This window comes from Astatotilapia calliptera, chromosome 11 (assembly GCF_964374335.1).
Source record: "Astatotilapia calliptera chromosome 11, fAstCal68.1, whole genome shotgun sequence".
Classification (NCBI taxonomy): Eukaryota; Metazoa; Chordata; class Actinopteri; order Cichliformes; family Cichlidae; genus Astatotilapia; species Astatotilapia calliptera.
Genome location: NC_137432.1, coordinates 20,404,391 through 20,422,147, shown reverse-complemented (window position 1 = coordinate 20,422,147; position 17,757 = coordinate 20,404,391). Strand labels below are relative to the sequence as shown.

Below are 17,757 nucleotides of genomic sequence, written 5' to 3'. Positions count from 1 at the left end.
CAATGAAGAGTTTAGTCTCCACACTTACCTCATTTTCAGAAGAGCTAGCAGATAACAGAACCTCCTGTGCGTCAAAGAACTCGGACAAAGACTCCGCGATTGAAGCTCTGCTCTCATTGGATACTTGGTGTACGAGGGGATGGGCTTCATCTACTGATTCCTGTTTCTAAGAGAAACAATGTCCACAGCTACAATAAGAACACAGGAAGGGGCCCCGCCATCATTCCCGGGGTGGCAATCACAGTGTCATTGAGAATACAACACAATCACAACATGCAAAGTATGACAATCACAACACCCACAAATTTAATCTGCAATATATTGAAAGACAGTCATTTATAATACATACGTAAATATATTGGCTGACATCACACCCGTCATACACTTTTTTAATTTCTTCACTGATTTAACAAATGTAGGTTTATAAACATTAACAAACAGCTGAGTGACATCATGCAGTCGTGTGCATAGCGTCTCAACATGGGTGTGTCTGCATTCAATCATACTGTTATCAGTCAAATAAGCCAAATGATGAACTGCTGAAAACATGAACTCTTCAGAATCAAAATTTCATAAGACAATTTATTCCTACCTAGAGACTGCCTGACAATATACTACTGTACTAAATAAAGCAAGAATAATTACAGTGAGAAGTGAGGCTGCATGCCTGCCCTGCACACATCTCAGAAAATAACTGACAAGCATGCAGTTGATTGCCAATATGAGATAGCTTTCCACACATGGACTTGAGCGTCCCAATCTACCCTTTGTTATTGGTGAAGCTGATTAATTAACATGGAGATGTTCTCAGAGGAGGCGTATTAGTTTTGCTCTGCGTGTTTCCAGGGACACAATTAAGCAGATCGGCTCGCTTTGTGTGATCAGCAAATCCGATTAAACGAGCAAAGAGTTTCCTTTAGAAGACGATTATATGGAGCTAGAAGCCTTCCTCTGAACCGTGTCATGGTGAGACATTTGGTTACGCAACGACGAGGCTGAGAGGAAGAGGCAGTGTTCCCCAAAAGAAAGTTCTGTTAATTTTTCTCATATTGACTGAGCTGGATGAGGGGGTGAGAGGAGAGTGACATTTGTTGATTCTAGATGAGAGGAAAAGGACAGCTCATTCATTCTGTGGCACATTCAAGCTTGCGGGGGATAAAAATAAAGACAGATATATAAGAATAATCGTCATGAAGGTGGGGGAATCGAGTCACTGCATTCCTGCACCCACCTGCACAGGGGCAGTGAGCGTTATTAGTGTGGGCTCTATGATCTGGGACTCAGCATGAATCTTGCACAGGCGTTCTCTCAGCTCTGAGTTCTGGGCTAAAGCCTGGAAAAAATAACCAGTTTAAACACTGTTTACTGCAAACACCCGAGCCTTGAAATGCTTGAAATCCTCAGCATAAATCAAAACCCGGCTGATTTGGAGTTGTGTAATCTCAAGAAAATCAGTAAACGTCACATTTACTCATTTACGTACTGGAGAGGCATGCTTTCACCTGTTATTATCTCAAGTGGAACAGAGTAAGCAAACCAGAGAAACCAATAAGAAAAGCTAAAAGCTAAAATCCAGCAGACTATAGCAGAGACCACACAAATCTGAATGTGTAAAGAAATACTTGTGCCGCATTAGAATTTGCGCGGTCTCGACGCCAACACATTTCTTCGCTGACTACATGACAATGAACATGTACAACCAAAGACAGAAAACAGAAAAACAAGCCTCTGGTGGGAGGCAGCAGCCACAGGAAACATGACTGTTGAATGCGGTCTCATTTAGGGGGGCTGACATCATACCGGCAGCTAGTAATCCCTCTAAAATACTCGTAAATGTGTCATGCTTGACAAATGGTGTGGGAGGACACGACATACGAGAGAAGTGTAAAAGCAAAAAAAAAATTAAAAAAGGAAGAAAAAAGGAGAATAGCTAATACCTATTTCTGTTGAAAACATCCGCTTGCAAAAAATGTGCAAGGGGGTGTGTTATTTCACATACCGCAGCCAGCGTGTTCTTCAAATTTACAACTTGTGGAGAGGTGGGGGGGCAGGTTTCGTGATCCAGGCATTGTTTTAATCTCTCTCTCTCTGATGTCAGTGTGCTCAGGGCCGCCTTCATGGTTGTATGCACTGGCAGCAACAAGAGACACAAAAAGAGGGAATCAAAAAGATCATTATTTGGAAAACCCTGCCATTATAAATGATTAAGCCCATCACACATCTTTAGCTCCATAATTTTAAATGTGTGCATAAATTCGTTAGTTTAAATAGCAGCAGAACTGACAGCAGTTCTCCGGAGTAAGTTTGAAACTGTAAAGCCATTATGTAAAAAACAAATGAATCTCATTACTCCATGTCAAGCACCAAGAATCTGCATAGAAAATTCCAAAGAGGACAGAAGTAAAATTATATTCATCCTCTATGCGTCAACCACTTCCTTACAAAGAGATTTAACAGGTTTTGTGGCACAAAAAACAAACTTCTGACCTAATATCAGCTAGAAGACATCCACATAACTAACAGCAACTAACACTTCAACTTGTTAGAAGTAGCAGCACCACACCAGTCTTAGCTTTCGTGCAGATTTATCGGAAGCAGATTGAGGAATTTTAAAAATGTGTGCTTTACAGAGTTTTATCTGAAACTAGAGTTTTTCACTCACAGTTGGTGGCAACACGACAGAAGTCTTCTTGCAGCTTGGCCACATCAAAAGGGGAGTCCAGGGATTCAGGATCGGCTTTATCATTGCTCAGTGCAGCAGTGGATAGGTTGGGGTTTGAGGCATGGAGGCGGATAGAGCCAGAGGAGATGCAGCTCGGTACCTAGAGCAGAGCAGGAAGAAAAACTGGAGATACTCACAATGAAATATAAAAACAAATTAAGCATGATCACACTTCTCTGTCATGTTGTCTACCTGCAGAGTTGTTTTGACATCTTTGTTGTAGTTTTTAGTGCGCCACTTCTTTGGAAGTCTCTTTTCTTTTTTGGGGCTGTCAAAAGTAGACGCCTAAGAAAGCAGATGTGAAATTATTGACAGTCAGGCCAGTGAGGATTTTTTGTCTTTAAAGGAAGGCTTTTTATGGAAAGTGGTTTCACAACTACCAGAGCAAGATGCAAGATGAAATATCTTCTATATTTAATAAGAGGTGAGTTAAGGTCAACAGAAAATAACTTAATAATGTTTTGTATCATCAGAAAAGTTACCCTGCATGTAAAGTAACCAGAAATACTGCAGTGCTGACCTGCAGTGCTTGGATGGATGGAGCAGAATAAGTCCGGTGAATTACTTCCATACTCTGAAGCAGGTGGTTAAGCTCTAGGAGATAGGCCTCACATACTGATAAGTCTGTCCGGATGAGAACAAACACTAATAGTTATAAAAGGAGGTATGAAGTGAAAAAGAAAAGACAGTTAAAAGGCTAAAGTGAGAAAAAGGGCAGTGCCTGCAAATGGGCACGTGTTAGTTGGGCCTATTGAGTGAACTCAAAAACCAGTCTCTGTAGAAACAGCAGAGAGGGCTGACATATCCTAATCTGTCATCAACAAGTTTGGTGATTTCAGTTTGACAAAGTTAGAGGGTGCCACATGTGCTTACTGAACCATATGCACTATGTTATATATGCTTTATTCAAATAGACTCCTCAGTTTGGCGATTCACCTCCCAAGATATCTATTTCTGCTTTTTGCATCTTTTTCAAGCATGAACAGCAGCCTGTAGAGCGAGCCTAAAAGCTTCTCATATTACCAGAATCAGAAAAACACCTTCAAACTGCATCTGCCTCAGAAAGAGAAGGTTAGTCTAAGGCAAGAGATAATCAATCTGGACTGTCCATGACCTGACAAATGTCCAAGACATTTAACAACTGACAGACAGTTTCAGGGGTGAGGTGAGGCTGAGCTCAGTGAGGCTTTTTCCTAATTTAGTCTATGACAAATTAAAGATCTCGAGTCGATTTTAAGTACTAAAATTGCGTTCAGTACCTTTGAACTTTAAATATGGGCTCCAAAGAAATGCTGATGCAAGTGAATGACGGGGTTTAGGCTGATAAGCCCAGATAAACCTATAAGAGACATAGCAAAAACTTTATGAGGGGCCAAATCTACTATCTGGTATATTCCTAACAATGTTCTGGCCAGCTCAGCAACACCCAAATCCCTGAAAGACTAAAGTAGATTATGATTATATTATCATTGGAGATAGTTGAATCATTGTCAAAGTCAAGTGACACTTTCATGAATGAAAATACAGACAGTTTACAACAAAGTGCAAACCAAGTCAGTCACCTGATCTCAGCCCAACACGGTTCATAAACACAGAGAGACTTACAAACAAGCACCAGCTGGAGGTGGCTGAGGTAAAGGCCTGGCAGAGCATCTCAAGGGAGGAAACTGCTTGCATGCTTTGCAGTCAAGTATTAAAAATAAATATTACATTTAAAATTATGTTAACGTGTCCTATTATTTTATGGGATTATGTTTAATCTCATATCTGTTAATAAAATGCTTTTGTCAGACCCTTTGAATTAAAGCTGAAAGTCGACCCTTCAATCATCATCAATCATTGCTGCCATCCATTAAAAACAATGCCACGTGGATTTCTTTCTCTCCAAAGGACTGGCTTTGCCATGGTTTCATATAGAGAGGTCTCATAAACAGATGTTTAAATTGTGACAGTATTTGAACATACACATTATGAAATGACAGACAACTAAATAAGCACCAGTCCAACTGAAACCATGCTGTGTTAGTAAATGTGCGCGTGAGTTGTTGTGTCCATTTTCCAAAGTTTCTTGATTACAAAGTGCTGACAGCATATCGTCAGAATCTTAATGAATGAAAACTGAGACAAACAGTGCATTAGTAATCACCAGCTTGTTTCTTTATGATCACCACTCTGCCAGCCTCATCTAACTTGCAAATGAGACAGCAGGCGTACACAATTATAGAAGCATTTCCCAAATAACATAAATATATTAGAACTGGTTAGATCGCTTCCTCCATGACCGGGACCCTGACAAGAAGTAGAAAATGGGTATAAATGAAAAAGCTGGGCCCTCTAACAATCTAATGTCTTTGACTGGTATCGGTAGCATCGTTGTAAGCAGGAAACTTTGCATGAACTCTCTTACTTATCTGCATCATATTCACGGATTAGCCACAACAATAAAACCAAGTGAAGTGAATAACATCGATCATTGTAGCACAATATAGCGCTCTGCTGGGAAACCTTGGGTTGTGGCGTTTGTGCAGATATTAGTTTAGCATGTACCACCCACATAAAATTTGATGCACACCAAACACACCGACCACGGCAGCAGCAGCAGCAGCAGCAGCATGATACACTCTACCACAAGGAAGAGTGCATTTCCACAGATTAAGGACTGCAAAAAAGAGCCAAAGGCACAATACGAGGAAGGTACGATTACATTTTAAATGGCTTTATCTGAGTTGATTATTTTCCTCAGCAAAACCGTAATCACATTGGAGATCATCATCCAGGTGGAAAATTGAAGATTTTTAAACAACTAGTACAAGAATGCATCTTATGACTTTAATAACAGTGCAAATGATCCCACACAGAGATAAAAACCCCACATTAAAGAATCTGTCTTAGCGCTACGAGCTCTCCCCATTTTAGCCAGGCAAGTTCTTTATTGTGGAAATTTTGCTCAGAAATTCAGAAAGTGTAAAAAAATCAAATCGTGAGAGGCTGCTCTTGTCTCTCACCTTTGAAGCATTTGTCCATTTCGTCAGATGACTGGAGCCAGGCAGCCACCTTTGCTTGGCTGTTGGAGTTTAAAGGGAAAGCTGCGGCATGATGCACTGTGGACTGCCTTCGTATGGACAGGCACTGCAGTAACAAAGAGACCCAAAGGTCAGTTCAAAAACACTTTGGCTGTGTCATTAATTTTTTTCAGCAAAGGGAATTCACTTCATTAAATACAGCACATGGAATAATGATGCTCGTGATGAAAAACACACGAGAATCATCTTTGTTTTTCATTTTCATTTTAAACAGAGCCGACCATTTTCAGCAACAGCATGCTGTGTGGCGCAGTTATACCTTTCTAATAGGGGGTCCCTCGGCGATGCCAGGGGAGTTCGGGGAGGCATAATGGGGATAGAACAAGGACTTCTCGTTAGGGTACATGGCAATCTCATTTTGCCGATAAAGACGATGGTGACGCAGCTTGGATACCCATTCATCAAACAGCTCCTGAGACTTAATCTGTAGAGCAGATACCGCAATCAGAAAATCAGCACAAGGGCAAGTAAGATGGAAGAGGTGTGTCAGTGGAAAAACACACACACAGGTATGGAGTGAGCAGTTATTCCCTCTGGCACACATATATATCACATGAGGTAATTCTGAAGTCATTTTAATGATGGCATCTGTACCAGGAATTAAAAAGCAAAAACTCGGGAAAAAATGTTTAACCCCTTTAAGCCTTAAGCCTATTTAAGCCTGTAGGGATTCCCTTGTCTTTATTAGTCTTGTGGTTTACCTTCAGGTGATAGATGTTTTCCTCGGCATCAAGATCGATGCACTTGGCCTTCTTCTTAATGGCCATGACAGAGAGACCCACATCAATGCAACCATGCAGCTTCCCTTTCTCAATCTGTTGGATGAGACAGCTCTCACTGTTATGAATGCAACAGATGAAACTCAGTGCAAACAATGCATAAAATAATAATCCCTTTTTAGGCTGTGACGCGGCCCATGCGTAATTATGTGTGATCTGTAGGTAAAATACACAGTCTGATTGCTATCAACAATGAGGAGATTGAGAGAGAATTAGGGCCTATTGTATCTCTGGGCGCAGGCGGTCAGGAGCCTGACAAGAACATTGAAAAAGACATCAAGTGTCCTTTAATCTTCTGTAAATGATGAGCTCACACAGCATTCAGCCAGCAGCCTTTTGTACTCACATCAGCACTGCACTTGCCATACTTAAGGATACCCTTGTCCAGGAAAAAGTATCTCTGGAGGGAGAGAGAAGGACAATCAGCCAATGAGATACAACTGGACATGATATGCAACATCCCTGACAGCAAATCTAAAGTCAGTGTTATGAGGCTGAGGTCATGGTAGTCAGTCTCCTAAAATGTATGTTGCTGCAGTGGGATGTATGCAATTCCAGGCTATTGTCTTACATCTGTCTTCCTTTATTACACTTCCTCTCACTCACTTGCAATATGTCTCATCCACTCAATTTGTAAATGCAATTCTTGGTGCTTTTACTGTACATCAACAGAATCAGACTGTTGAAAGCACAGAGACCTAAAAAGCTCCGACTGCAAGTCAATACTAAATGTATACAACCCTAGTAACCAACAGGCCATCAGCTAATGCATCTGAGAGGACCACCAAGATATCTAGGCATTATCCCAGGAAAAGCTTTCAGACAGAGTGTAAACAGGCACTGACCCTGGTCACATGTGACTCCTCTGTGAGTCAAATTATCTACTACATAAGCTCATTCAATTAGTTTAAAACACAAATGACTCGTGTCAGCAGATTTGCAGAGGCAAGTGCCTAAAAAGTGCCGTGTGAAACGAGGACAATGAAATGACGTTAAGCTGTCACTACTCTGAAAGATGAGTCACATGGGTCACACGAAGACCACACAGGTGCTCCATGCTACCTTGTGCCAGCCCTTCATTGGCCACTTTCTTCTTTTCATCATGTAGCCCTCCTGTTTCTGAGGCTCCTGGACACTGCTGAAGCTTCCTCGCAGGCCTTCCACGATTTCCCAGCTGTCCTGTTGGAATACAATGGTTTATGAGAACTCTGAGACGACAGACATCTGCACGCCATGCAAATGAAAGTTTCAGAGGAGGATTTATAAATGGAACTGAGCGAATCAACCACTCAGCAAGTGCCATAATCACACTCAAAACATATTATAATCTGTGGCTGCTGGGGTGATTTAAATTTGATGCCTCACTTTCATCAGTGTCAGTCAATCGGCAGGAGGCTCTATAAGTGGAAGATTAGCATTTTTATTTTATTTTTTATAGATGTAGCCCTATGTAATAAGGTGTTCAGGGTGAAGTTATACAGACTTCTTTCCCCTCATGGGCGGGCATAGCAGATGGTTGCCCCTCCCTTAGCCTCGTTCTGCTAGAGGTTTCTACCTGTTAAAAGGGAGTTTTTCATTCCTACTGTCAACAAAGTGCTTACTCATAGGGAGTCATGTGATTGCTGGGGTTTTTCTCAGTTTTCTTTGTATTATCAAAAATAAAAAGCTTGTTATATAAAGCTTGTTGAGGCAACTGTTGCTGTGATTTGGCACTGTATAAATAAAAGTGAATTGAATTGAATTTACAAAATTAGCTTACCTGTTTAATCTCACTCTTCACTATAATAATAATTTCCTGAATGAGATTAGAACGGTCAAGCCCAAATCCCCTGCAATACAGAGATTAAGATGATATTTCATCACGGACTAATCCAGATAGCTTTGTTATGTGTTTCAGGAGTGAGAGTTCCAGGAACGCAGGATGAATAGTATAACAGAGGCTTCTGTAATACCGTTGTGGGCACAGAATAATTCATCATTTGTGAACTATTTCGCTTTTAGTTTCTATTAGTGCTGAAACAATAAGATGATTAATCAACAGAAAGGGGTCTATCATTCAAATGAGCCAATGTTATAGATTATTCTCATATGACTACTTAGCAGTAAGCCTATAAATAATAGTGGAATGGGCATGTAGCCAGCAAAAATAACCCCGAGGAACAGTAGTGGGCTGTGAAGTAGTTATGACGCAGTGACCTCAGTTGGTAATGAGATCCAAAAACAGTTTTCAACATATAGTCATTAGAAAATGATGCAGGTGTAAAAGAATAACTACATTTCATTAATTTTGTGCTGCTAAATTGACATAATAAGAAAAGCTGAAAACATTATGACGGGCAGTTTACACATCTACTGTCAATGTGCAACAAATTATTAGAAATAATTAACAAATTAACTCATAATATATGAACTCATAATGCTAATGATGGCATATTACACCTCAGGCTTATCTTTAAATTATTCTACTTAAGTATAAATCATGTCTGTGTTACACCGTGGGAGGGACTTTGGGCACTTGGGAGAGGTTAATCCTTGCTTCTTGTGTCAGTGTGTCCCTGACTGTATAAACACACACTGTATCAGTCAGAGAGGCTGAATGCTGGTGGGTGAGGCAATCTAAAATAAACCCTCATATCTGAAGGGGATTGACCAAGGGCGTGGCCAGCGGGCTACAGTTCGACTCTCCCTCAGTGTTCGTCACGGCTCCAGGGCAGCACAGTCACACAGTGCGTCATTGTCACACACTGCCTGGACACTGTTCCTCAAGGTCAAGAGGCACTTTGAGTAACAAGGCTCTGATAGGAGCGCCGAGAAGACAGCGTCGTTTTAGCGTCACACAATTATAAAGTGTGAATGTGTTCAGACTGCTGCATTTAGACATCCTGTCCATTCTACCACATTTTGATCTGTGTTATCATTTACAAAAACACTTTACAAATTAAATATTGATGGTTTGGTTTGGAACAAATGGGAAAAAATGGTTACCAAGCTCTCTCTGAATGTAACTGAACCCACATAGCAGTGTCACGACAGTCAGAATATTTCCTTATTCAAAGTTTTTCTTGCTAACGAGAATGGTTTTTTTTTTTGCCACTTTTTGCTTCACCAGAGTGGTGAGCCTTAAGTGTCTGATTATCCTGTGGACAGTACTAGAGTAAGACTTTATTACTTTCATTTCCAAAAGGAAAAGGCTGTTTCTGGTAATGAAAAATTAATGAGTCGGCAGCCTGCAGATAAACGCTTGAGGCAAATGCAAAACAGTTTGTTCATGGTGCCAACATCTTCTTTATGTGGTGTGTCTGAGAATTACTTTGGGGGATATAGTTGCAGTTTAGTAATTTAGAGCACTCCAATATCTTCCACATTTGTAGAAATACCCTGGTTTTATAGTGAGAAAGGGGTAGGTAAATCCTAATAAAAAAACACCTCCTTTTAGGCAGCTTTTAGTTTTTGCTTCATGACATCTATAATGCAAAACGTGGCTAGATCTTATACTAGTATTATAATTCCTAGGAGGCAGAGAAAAATATCTGAGGACTGGCAGTTACAACTTTTTCAATTAAATCTTCATTATGGGAAATCCAGCCTTCCTCCCTTCCACATACATGACACCAGCGAAAACGTCTGTAAGTATAATGCGAGTGTTACCTGTCGGCTGTCATGTTTGGATGAAGAGCTGCTGTTGCTGCGCGACAGGGAGGAGAGCTTCTGTGACATGGCTGAGCCGCGCTCCTCCGAGCTCATCTTGCTGCAGGTTTGCCGGGTCCAGGCTACAGCTGGTGTACAAAGAACATTACTCTAAGAGAAGAAGGAGTGGAGAAGAGGCCGGGGAGAGGGGGGTGGAGATGGTTTGAATACTTTACGAGCCTTTTAGATCCCACTGAAAAATACATTAGGCTATTTAGAGTGATCAGTTTTTCCATCTTCAAAAGCTACTCAAAGTTTCGCAGCATCAGCAAACAAAGATGACTGACAGGACTGGAGGATCTAACTTGGACTGCAGATGAAGAGACCACAGATTGAAATTATTCATATTGCACTATTTCAGCATTTAACAGCCACACAAATCCAATCCTCTGCTTGAAGAACACTTACAGTGTAGAGCAACGTATTAAGATTTACTTATCGAAAGCATGAGCTACTGTCTAACCATGAAACTGGCAAATCTCATGTTGTATATGTTGTTTTAGCTGTTTTAGCATCTCTATCCCCGCTCTGCATCTACAAGCTGATTTGCAACCCACCTCCACCCAGCTCCTCTGACTCATCCTGTGTCTGAATTGATCAGTACTCTGTGGTATATGGTGGGTGGGAGGGGGGTGTGGAGTGTATTGGTGGTAGAATGACAAGGAGGTCCCAGAACAGAGCACTACCACCAAGTATATAGACTCACCAACCACTTTATTATGTATCTGTTAACGTGTTCATTAACAAACACACAGGCAAGTAACTATTAGCCAGCTATCACATTAGACCAACTCGGTGCATTTAGGCATGTAGATTGTTTAAACTGAGATTAAGAATGAGGAAGGAAAGTGATTTAAGTGACTTTGAGCATGACATGGTTGTCAACACTGGGATTTTACTCCAAAACCATCTCTAGGATTTACAGAAAATAGAGTAAAAAAGAAAAAATATCCAGTGAGCAGCAGTTCTTTGGGTGAAAATACCTTGATGATGCCAGAGAATAGATAGATTGCTTCATGCAGTAACTCAAATAACCGCTTGTTACAACCAAGATATGCAGACGAGCATCTCTGAGTGCACAACACATCGAACCAAGCAGATGTGCTACAGCAGCAGAAGACCACACGAGGTGCCACTCCTGTCAGCTTAGGACAGGGAACTGAGACTAGATCTTGAATGGGCTCACCAAAATTAGACAGTGGATGATTAGACAAATGTTACCTGGTCTTTTGAGTATGATGTGACATTTGGATGGTATAGGATTAGAATTTGTCATAAACAACACAAATGAGACACAAATCCATCCTACCTTGTATCAGTTCAGGTTGATGTTATAGTGGCTATTTTATCAACACACTTTGGGCCCCTTTGTATCACTGTGTATTTTTACTGCATTTTATTACCACAGACCACATCTTTTGATGCCTACTTCCAGAAATCTTACAAAAATCAAATGATCTCAAACTGATTTCTTGAACAAGACAATGAGTTCACTGTACTCAAATAGCCTCCACAGTCACCAAATGTCCGTCCAATAGAGAACCTTTTTATATGCGACAACCTGGATTTGCGGTTGACAAATCTGGAGCAAAAACAATATGCTAACATGTCATTGCCTTGTTGAATCTTTTACTAGACCTTGTATTAGCAAAGTGGACCTAATAAAGTGTCCAGTGAGTGTATTAATCTCCTTTTCAATAGTGCTCCTGATTGAAATGACAATTAAAGTTACTATTGTAATTGAAGTTAAGCTCAAATTCAAATCTAGCTGAATTTATACCTGCATTTACCTGTTGATACTCAGTATCATGTCTTTTTAAGGTGGGATTTCAACCTGTGCTTCATTATCTGACTAAATGACACTGAATGGGGATGATATAACCTCACGCTGATGGGGAAATGAAAAGACAAGAGTCACATGTGAAGACGCAGTCAGATGTGAGAACATCAGCGAAATTTAATACCATCACTTCAACTGAGTGTAAAAATTGTCGGGGCTTTTTAGGAAATAGCAACCTTCAGTCAACTGCCACACACAACACGCAGTCTAATTAACATTATGTGCCTGGTGTACCACATCAACACATAAAGCCACATTTTCCTAATGCAATGTGAGTGGCACTTTGTCATAGTATGGAAGGCTGATTAACAACCCATGCACACTGAGTGTTTGTGCAAACTCCACATAAAGCAGCAGGTCATTAGCTTCTCTGAAGATGCACAGCAGTACTGATTTTTAGGACCATTTGGCTTGAGTTCATTTCTGTATTAAGTGATCATCTGAGAGATTCCGTCTGAAATGCAGGACGTTTTAGTGTTACAGCTGATTATGTCTTACACAGTACTTTTTCCAGTAAGTGGCATCTGCATGTTTTCCCCAAACATCCTAAAATCCCACAGTATTTGGGATTAGGATATTATAAAACCAAATCCTGACATCGTCTTAAATGCCGTGTTGTTGATTTGTTTACTGTAAATTTAACCACACATTAATTATGGAACTGCTTTAGCTCCAAACTATATGTAATGCAAAATAAACATGTTTCAAAAATATAAAAAGCACACTGATTGGTTCCTCATGCAGTTGTAGTTAGACTGCAAGAGAAAAAACATCTATAAATAATTACAAATTTCAGTTGTGGCCTCTTGGATTTAATAAGACATCCCACATCTCCGTGCTAAGTATGAGGCAGCAACAAGGTTAATTGCATTACCTTCTCTGCATTTGCAAGCTTTGTGCAGCGTGATGGCTACAGCCGTGTGTGTTGGACAGACAAAGGAGTGGTCATCTGAAACCTGCAGGCCTGCACCATCCCTCTGTCTCCAGACCACAGGCTGTGGTTTACACTGACAAAGCAAGGTGTCCAAAATGCAGCCACAACAATGGATCAAAGTGGCTAGACAGACAAATACATGTATCCAACAGCAGGACAGTATGTAGCTTGTGAAATTTTGTATCTAAATTATTGCTGTATGGTGTTACTGAAACCTCCACAGAAAGAAATGAATCTATAGACAGACGTCATTTATAACAAATTAAATGTTATCTTTTTATCTGTGTGTTTATCTAGCCAGTTTATCCTTATCTTCACTGATTATTCATCCACTTTCCACAGATCACAGCAGCTATGCACAGGTCTGTAACACTGTCTGCCTTCATGGAAGCCTTTCATCTTATACAAAACCACTTCTCAGCCTTTCATCTGCATGACAGCAGTGTTAGATACTAGAGCTCCAATAGTTACCCTTTTTCAGTGAAGGACACTTGCTAAATTATAACATTAGGACATACACTACACTGTGACTGTGGTAAAAATGTATTAGCTTGGAAGAAAACAGTGTTAGAGTAAGGCCAAAATTGAAGAACAATCAGAAACAGTATCAATTTTAAGGCAGATTGGAAACCAATTAAAAAAAGAAAGGGCTGTGGGTTACTGTGATTTTGTGCTCAGTGCAAGTTAGACTCAGCTGGCTTTTTGTCAGCTGTTTACATCAGTTTGCTTCTCCTTTACTCTCCATGCTCACATATGCTGTTTTTTAACAGCCAAGTTCACAGTAAAGTTGTTCTCATTTCCATATTTTTCAGTCAGCTTCTCTTGCCAGAGCAGCTGACCGTCACTGAGACAGTCACACTAAGGAGGCCCAAGATGCTGGTCTGCGCTGTCAGAGTCGTAATCCTGTTCACTGTGTGAGAAAATCACAGCACACAGACCTTTGAGACAATGGCTGTGCTGTCATTTTAGCTTTACTTGCATGTAAAATTACCCCTCAGAGAGAAAGTTGCTTTCTGCTCCTCAAAGCCCTCATACTGTGAGGAGTGTGGGTAGCAACCGCTTAACTGAATTTAAGCTGCTAGCAGTGAAGTTGCGACATATACAGAGCTCTGAGGTAGTTTGAGCTAAAACTTAAAATATAGCTTCTGGGGATGTGTGACGCTTCCATTAATTCAAAAATATAACTGTTAAAATATGCCTTCTTTAATTAAAACTCATAATTGTTCTCTAGTAGACACTTGATTAATAAAAAAAACGGAAATCACTAAAAAAACAAAAGAACCAGGACCTGGCTACCGGGAGGATGGCAGAGCGTGGTGGCCACTCCAAAGCATATTCCAGCTGTCATGTGATAGGTCATCCATCTGCTGCAGGGCTTATTCTCACATTCACACCTACAGCTAATTTAGAATCGCCAATTAAACTCACCCTATTTATGTTTTAGGACTGTGGGAGGACACCAGAGTTCCCAGAGAGAACCCTAGCTGACACAGGGAGAAGATACAAACTGCACACAGGAAGCACCCAGATTGGATCTGAACCTGGGACCTTTGTGGAAGCCAACTGTGCTAACTACTGCACCACCATGCCATCCTAATATGGAGAAGAATATGGCTGTTAAGTTATAAACTTGGATGCTCAGCCTGATTGCGCAGAAAGATTGAATTATTTATGATCTTTTAGGTACACATCAAAATCATTGAGGCCCAACAATAAACCTGGTACAGAGCAAAGACTCTGGTAGCGCAAAAGTACTGTGATTCTACTATGTGCTGATGTTCCTGTTCCTACATGATAACACTTGTAATTACAGTGTTTAACACAATTACAAAGCAAATTTTGATTCTGCCATTAGAGAATTCAATCAAACTGCTGAGGATTAGAGTGGTCAGATTATTTAATACCTAAGTATAAAACTTTAAAAAGAATTGATGGCTTGTTACAGACTTATATTGGCTTATAGTTCGTTAAAAAAAAGGAAAAGCCTCTACTATGGCAGGACAATGGTTAGGACCACCGCCTCACAGCTAGAAGTTTCTAGTTTTGAATCCAGACTGGGGCCTTTCTTGTGGAATTTGCATGTTTTTCTCGTGTCTGTGTGAGCTCTCTCTGGGTGCTCTGGCTTCTTTACAGTCCAAAGACATTCATGTTATTTTAATTGTGATTCTAAATTGGCAGTAAGAATGAACGACTGTCTGTCTCTCTGAGTCAGCCCTGCAAGAGAACTGGATCTCACTCTATGACAGTCGGGATGAGCTCCATCTCAACCGCAATTGTGAAATGAATAAGTAGTGAAAATGGATGTATGGAGTAAAAAATATTATAGAAAGCTTGATTTAAAATATTGTAGAAAACTTTTAAGATAGTCAAAAAACGTATTGTCAAGCAGCCAGGTAGTTTTTGTTTGTGGGAGACAAGATGCTAACCTTTTGCATCACAGCAACATCCCATTATTGACAAGCTGAAAAGAATAAAAATAAATATTTCCATATATTTCCATTAGATTAATTTTTAATAGGATTTTTTTTTAGGTTTTTTTTAATATATTACACAGTATATTCTCCAATATTACAAGTGAAATTTTCACCAATATTAATGTCTCACTAATCATTTCATTTTTCTATATGAAAACATTACAGATAGTGTGACTAATAATAGTAAAATAAGTTGGATAGAGCTAAAAAAACACATAGAGCTATATCTGAGGATGCAGGGTTATTATAGGTCTACAAGCCAGTAAAAGTAAAGTGAGCCTACCAGAAGTTCATTGATTTATAGAATGATATAAGCAGTTGTGTACAGCCTCACTGCGACTCTTTAGTGGGTCTGCATGATAATGTTTAAAAAAATCCTCAAACACAAAAGGCTAAATGAAGAGGTGACTAACATCTATTGAATATTTCAGTATGGGTGGGTGAATCCCACAGTTGTTCTGTAATGACAAATTAGCATAACACTTCAGTGAGACAGATGTCTTATGACCTTTACTGGCTGTCCTGGTTTTCTTACTCACAGACTAGTCTTGTCTAGGGATGGGTATCGTTTAGGTTTTATCCGATACCGGTGCCAAACCGATACTTTTGAAACGGTGCCGGTGCTTAAACGGTGCTGAACCGGTGCTTAAATAATGGAGAACACAAACTTTGTCCAAAAACCTCTCATGTTTAGCTATTTTTTTGTAAAAAGATAACAATGTTAGCCTTTTCTGCAGCTATGGGGCATATATGGTATCACTCTTGGCTGGAAGCAGTGCTTAAACAATGGAAAAAACAAACTTTGTCCAAACATCTCTCATGTTTAGCTGTTTTCCACTTTTTCTTTGATCATTTTAGCCTTTTTGGCCAGGGTGAAGGGAGTATCTGCCATCAAACAAGAAGACAGCCGTGCTAGTTCACCTTACATGCATTAATATAATAACGTGGTGAGCCTACTCAACAAATTACACACGAACAACATTAAGCTACTCACGCAGAGAAGAACGGCTGCTGCTGCTAACATCATCCGTCATCATTTCTGCTACACTGGCAGGGCTAGGGGCCAGGACTCTACTCTTTGGGTTCTTGGGGGATGTTGCTAACTCCGGGTCCGATAACAGGCACCACCCCGCAGTAGATGTGCTCGGTGTGAGATCTCGCAGCAAGCTATCAAATAAGGTGCATTTCTCTGCTTAAAAAAAAAACGCTATGCGTCGCCAGGTGTTTCATCAGATTCGAGGTGTTACCTCCTTTGCACAGTATCATCTTAAAGCACTTGTTGCAGGCTGCTGAGTTTGCATCTTTTGCTGTGAAGTACAGCCAGACTTTTGACCGCTTGGCCTTGGGCATTTTTAATCTGTAGATCTGCTCTAAAAGAACGTACATACCTGGGCCCGCCTACTACGCTTGCAAAGGTAAAGTGATTGGCTAGAATCCAAAGTGCATGACATCTCAGAAAGAAAAAAAAAAGCACCGAAATAAAGCACCGAAATGTGCGCTGCTTTTCGGTCTGGTTACTTTATGTCAGAACCGGATACCGGTACCCATCCCTAGTCTTCTCTTACTGTGATATGGGGGTGTTTTTGCCCATTATAGGATGGTGACATAGAGTGCAGAACAGAAAGGAAAGAAAAATACATAGGGGGATGGCATAGTTTAGCCTGCAGCCAGCAATTTCTTTTCATCATTTATGAATCTGAGTAACTGCTTAGGCTACGAAATGCCAAAAAATATGAAAAATGTTTTATCGTCTACTTGATTTTTGTAACGCAGCGAACACACACGATGAGCTAAAAGTAATTAATAAAAGCTTGGAAAAGTTTGGACTCGTATCAGCTGCATAACACACAAAGATGCTCAAAGGCAAGCACATTCATATCACAATTAATCGTGTGATTAATAACACAAAATAATCATAAATGTCAGCAAGTGCTTGATAAAGCACACCTCCCAAGCTGTTGAGACGTAAGCCTTTCAAAGCCCTTGTGCACTGTTATGAAGCCCATTCTCTCTCTCTCTTTTTTTTTAATTTAAGGCGTACCAGAGAATTGTCAACAAATCTTTGGTCAGCAGTAGGTTTCAAATTAAGTTATACATGGTTTAATGTCCCTCTAAGCTGCACTAACCACATTGACAGAAGCTGAAAGCCCTTTATTGTAACTCATCTGCAGTTCAAGTTGCAGATGTTCCTCTGTCCTTTCACTAAATCCAGTCTGCCAATGAGGATGACATGCATAG

The 17,757-nt window shown here is 40.3% G+C and overlaps 1 protein-coding gene across 2 annotated transcripts in view; it reads right to left on the bottom strand.

Annotated features, from left to right (window-relative positions):
• The window catches only part of osbpl3b (oxysterol binding protein-like 3b), a 39,670-nt gene that overhangs the window by 7,972 nt on the left and 13,941 nt on the right, over nucleotides 1-17,757 (bottom strand). Inside the window, exons 2-13 of one of the 2 annotated variants that reach the window (XM_026184339.2) lie at nucleotides 10,233-10,382; nucleotides 7,647-7,763; nucleotides 6,931-6,984; nucleotides 6,507-6,620; nucleotides 6,065-6,229; nucleotides 5,728-5,851; nucleotides 3,243-3,346; nucleotides 2,915-3,007; nucleotides 2,663-2,822; nucleotides 2,000-2,130; nucleotides 1,232-1,333; nucleotides 29-166 (exon numbers count right to left, since the gene is read on the bottom strand). In XM_026184339.2, the coding sequence (XP_026040124.1) occupies nucleotides 29-166; nucleotides 1,232-1,333; nucleotides 2,000-2,130; nucleotides 2,663-2,822; nucleotides 2,915-3,007; nucleotides 3,243-3,346; nucleotides 5,728-5,851; nucleotides 6,065-6,229; nucleotides 6,507-6,620; nucleotides 6,931-6,984; nucleotides 7,647-7,763; nucleotides 10,233-10,328 (1,398 nt within the window). In that variant the 5' untranslated portion in view covers nucleotides 10,329-10,382. The remainder of the gene's footprint in view (nucleotides 1-28; nucleotides 167-1,231; nucleotides 1,334-1,999; nucleotides 2,131-2,662; nucleotides 2,823-2,914; nucleotides 3,008-3,242; nucleotides 3,347-5,727; nucleotides 5,852-6,064; nucleotides 6,230-6,506; nucleotides 6,621-6,930; nucleotides 6,985-7,646; nucleotides 7,764-10,232; nucleotides 10,383-17,757) is intronic. The other variant, XM_026184341.2, reaches the window with a different exon arrangement.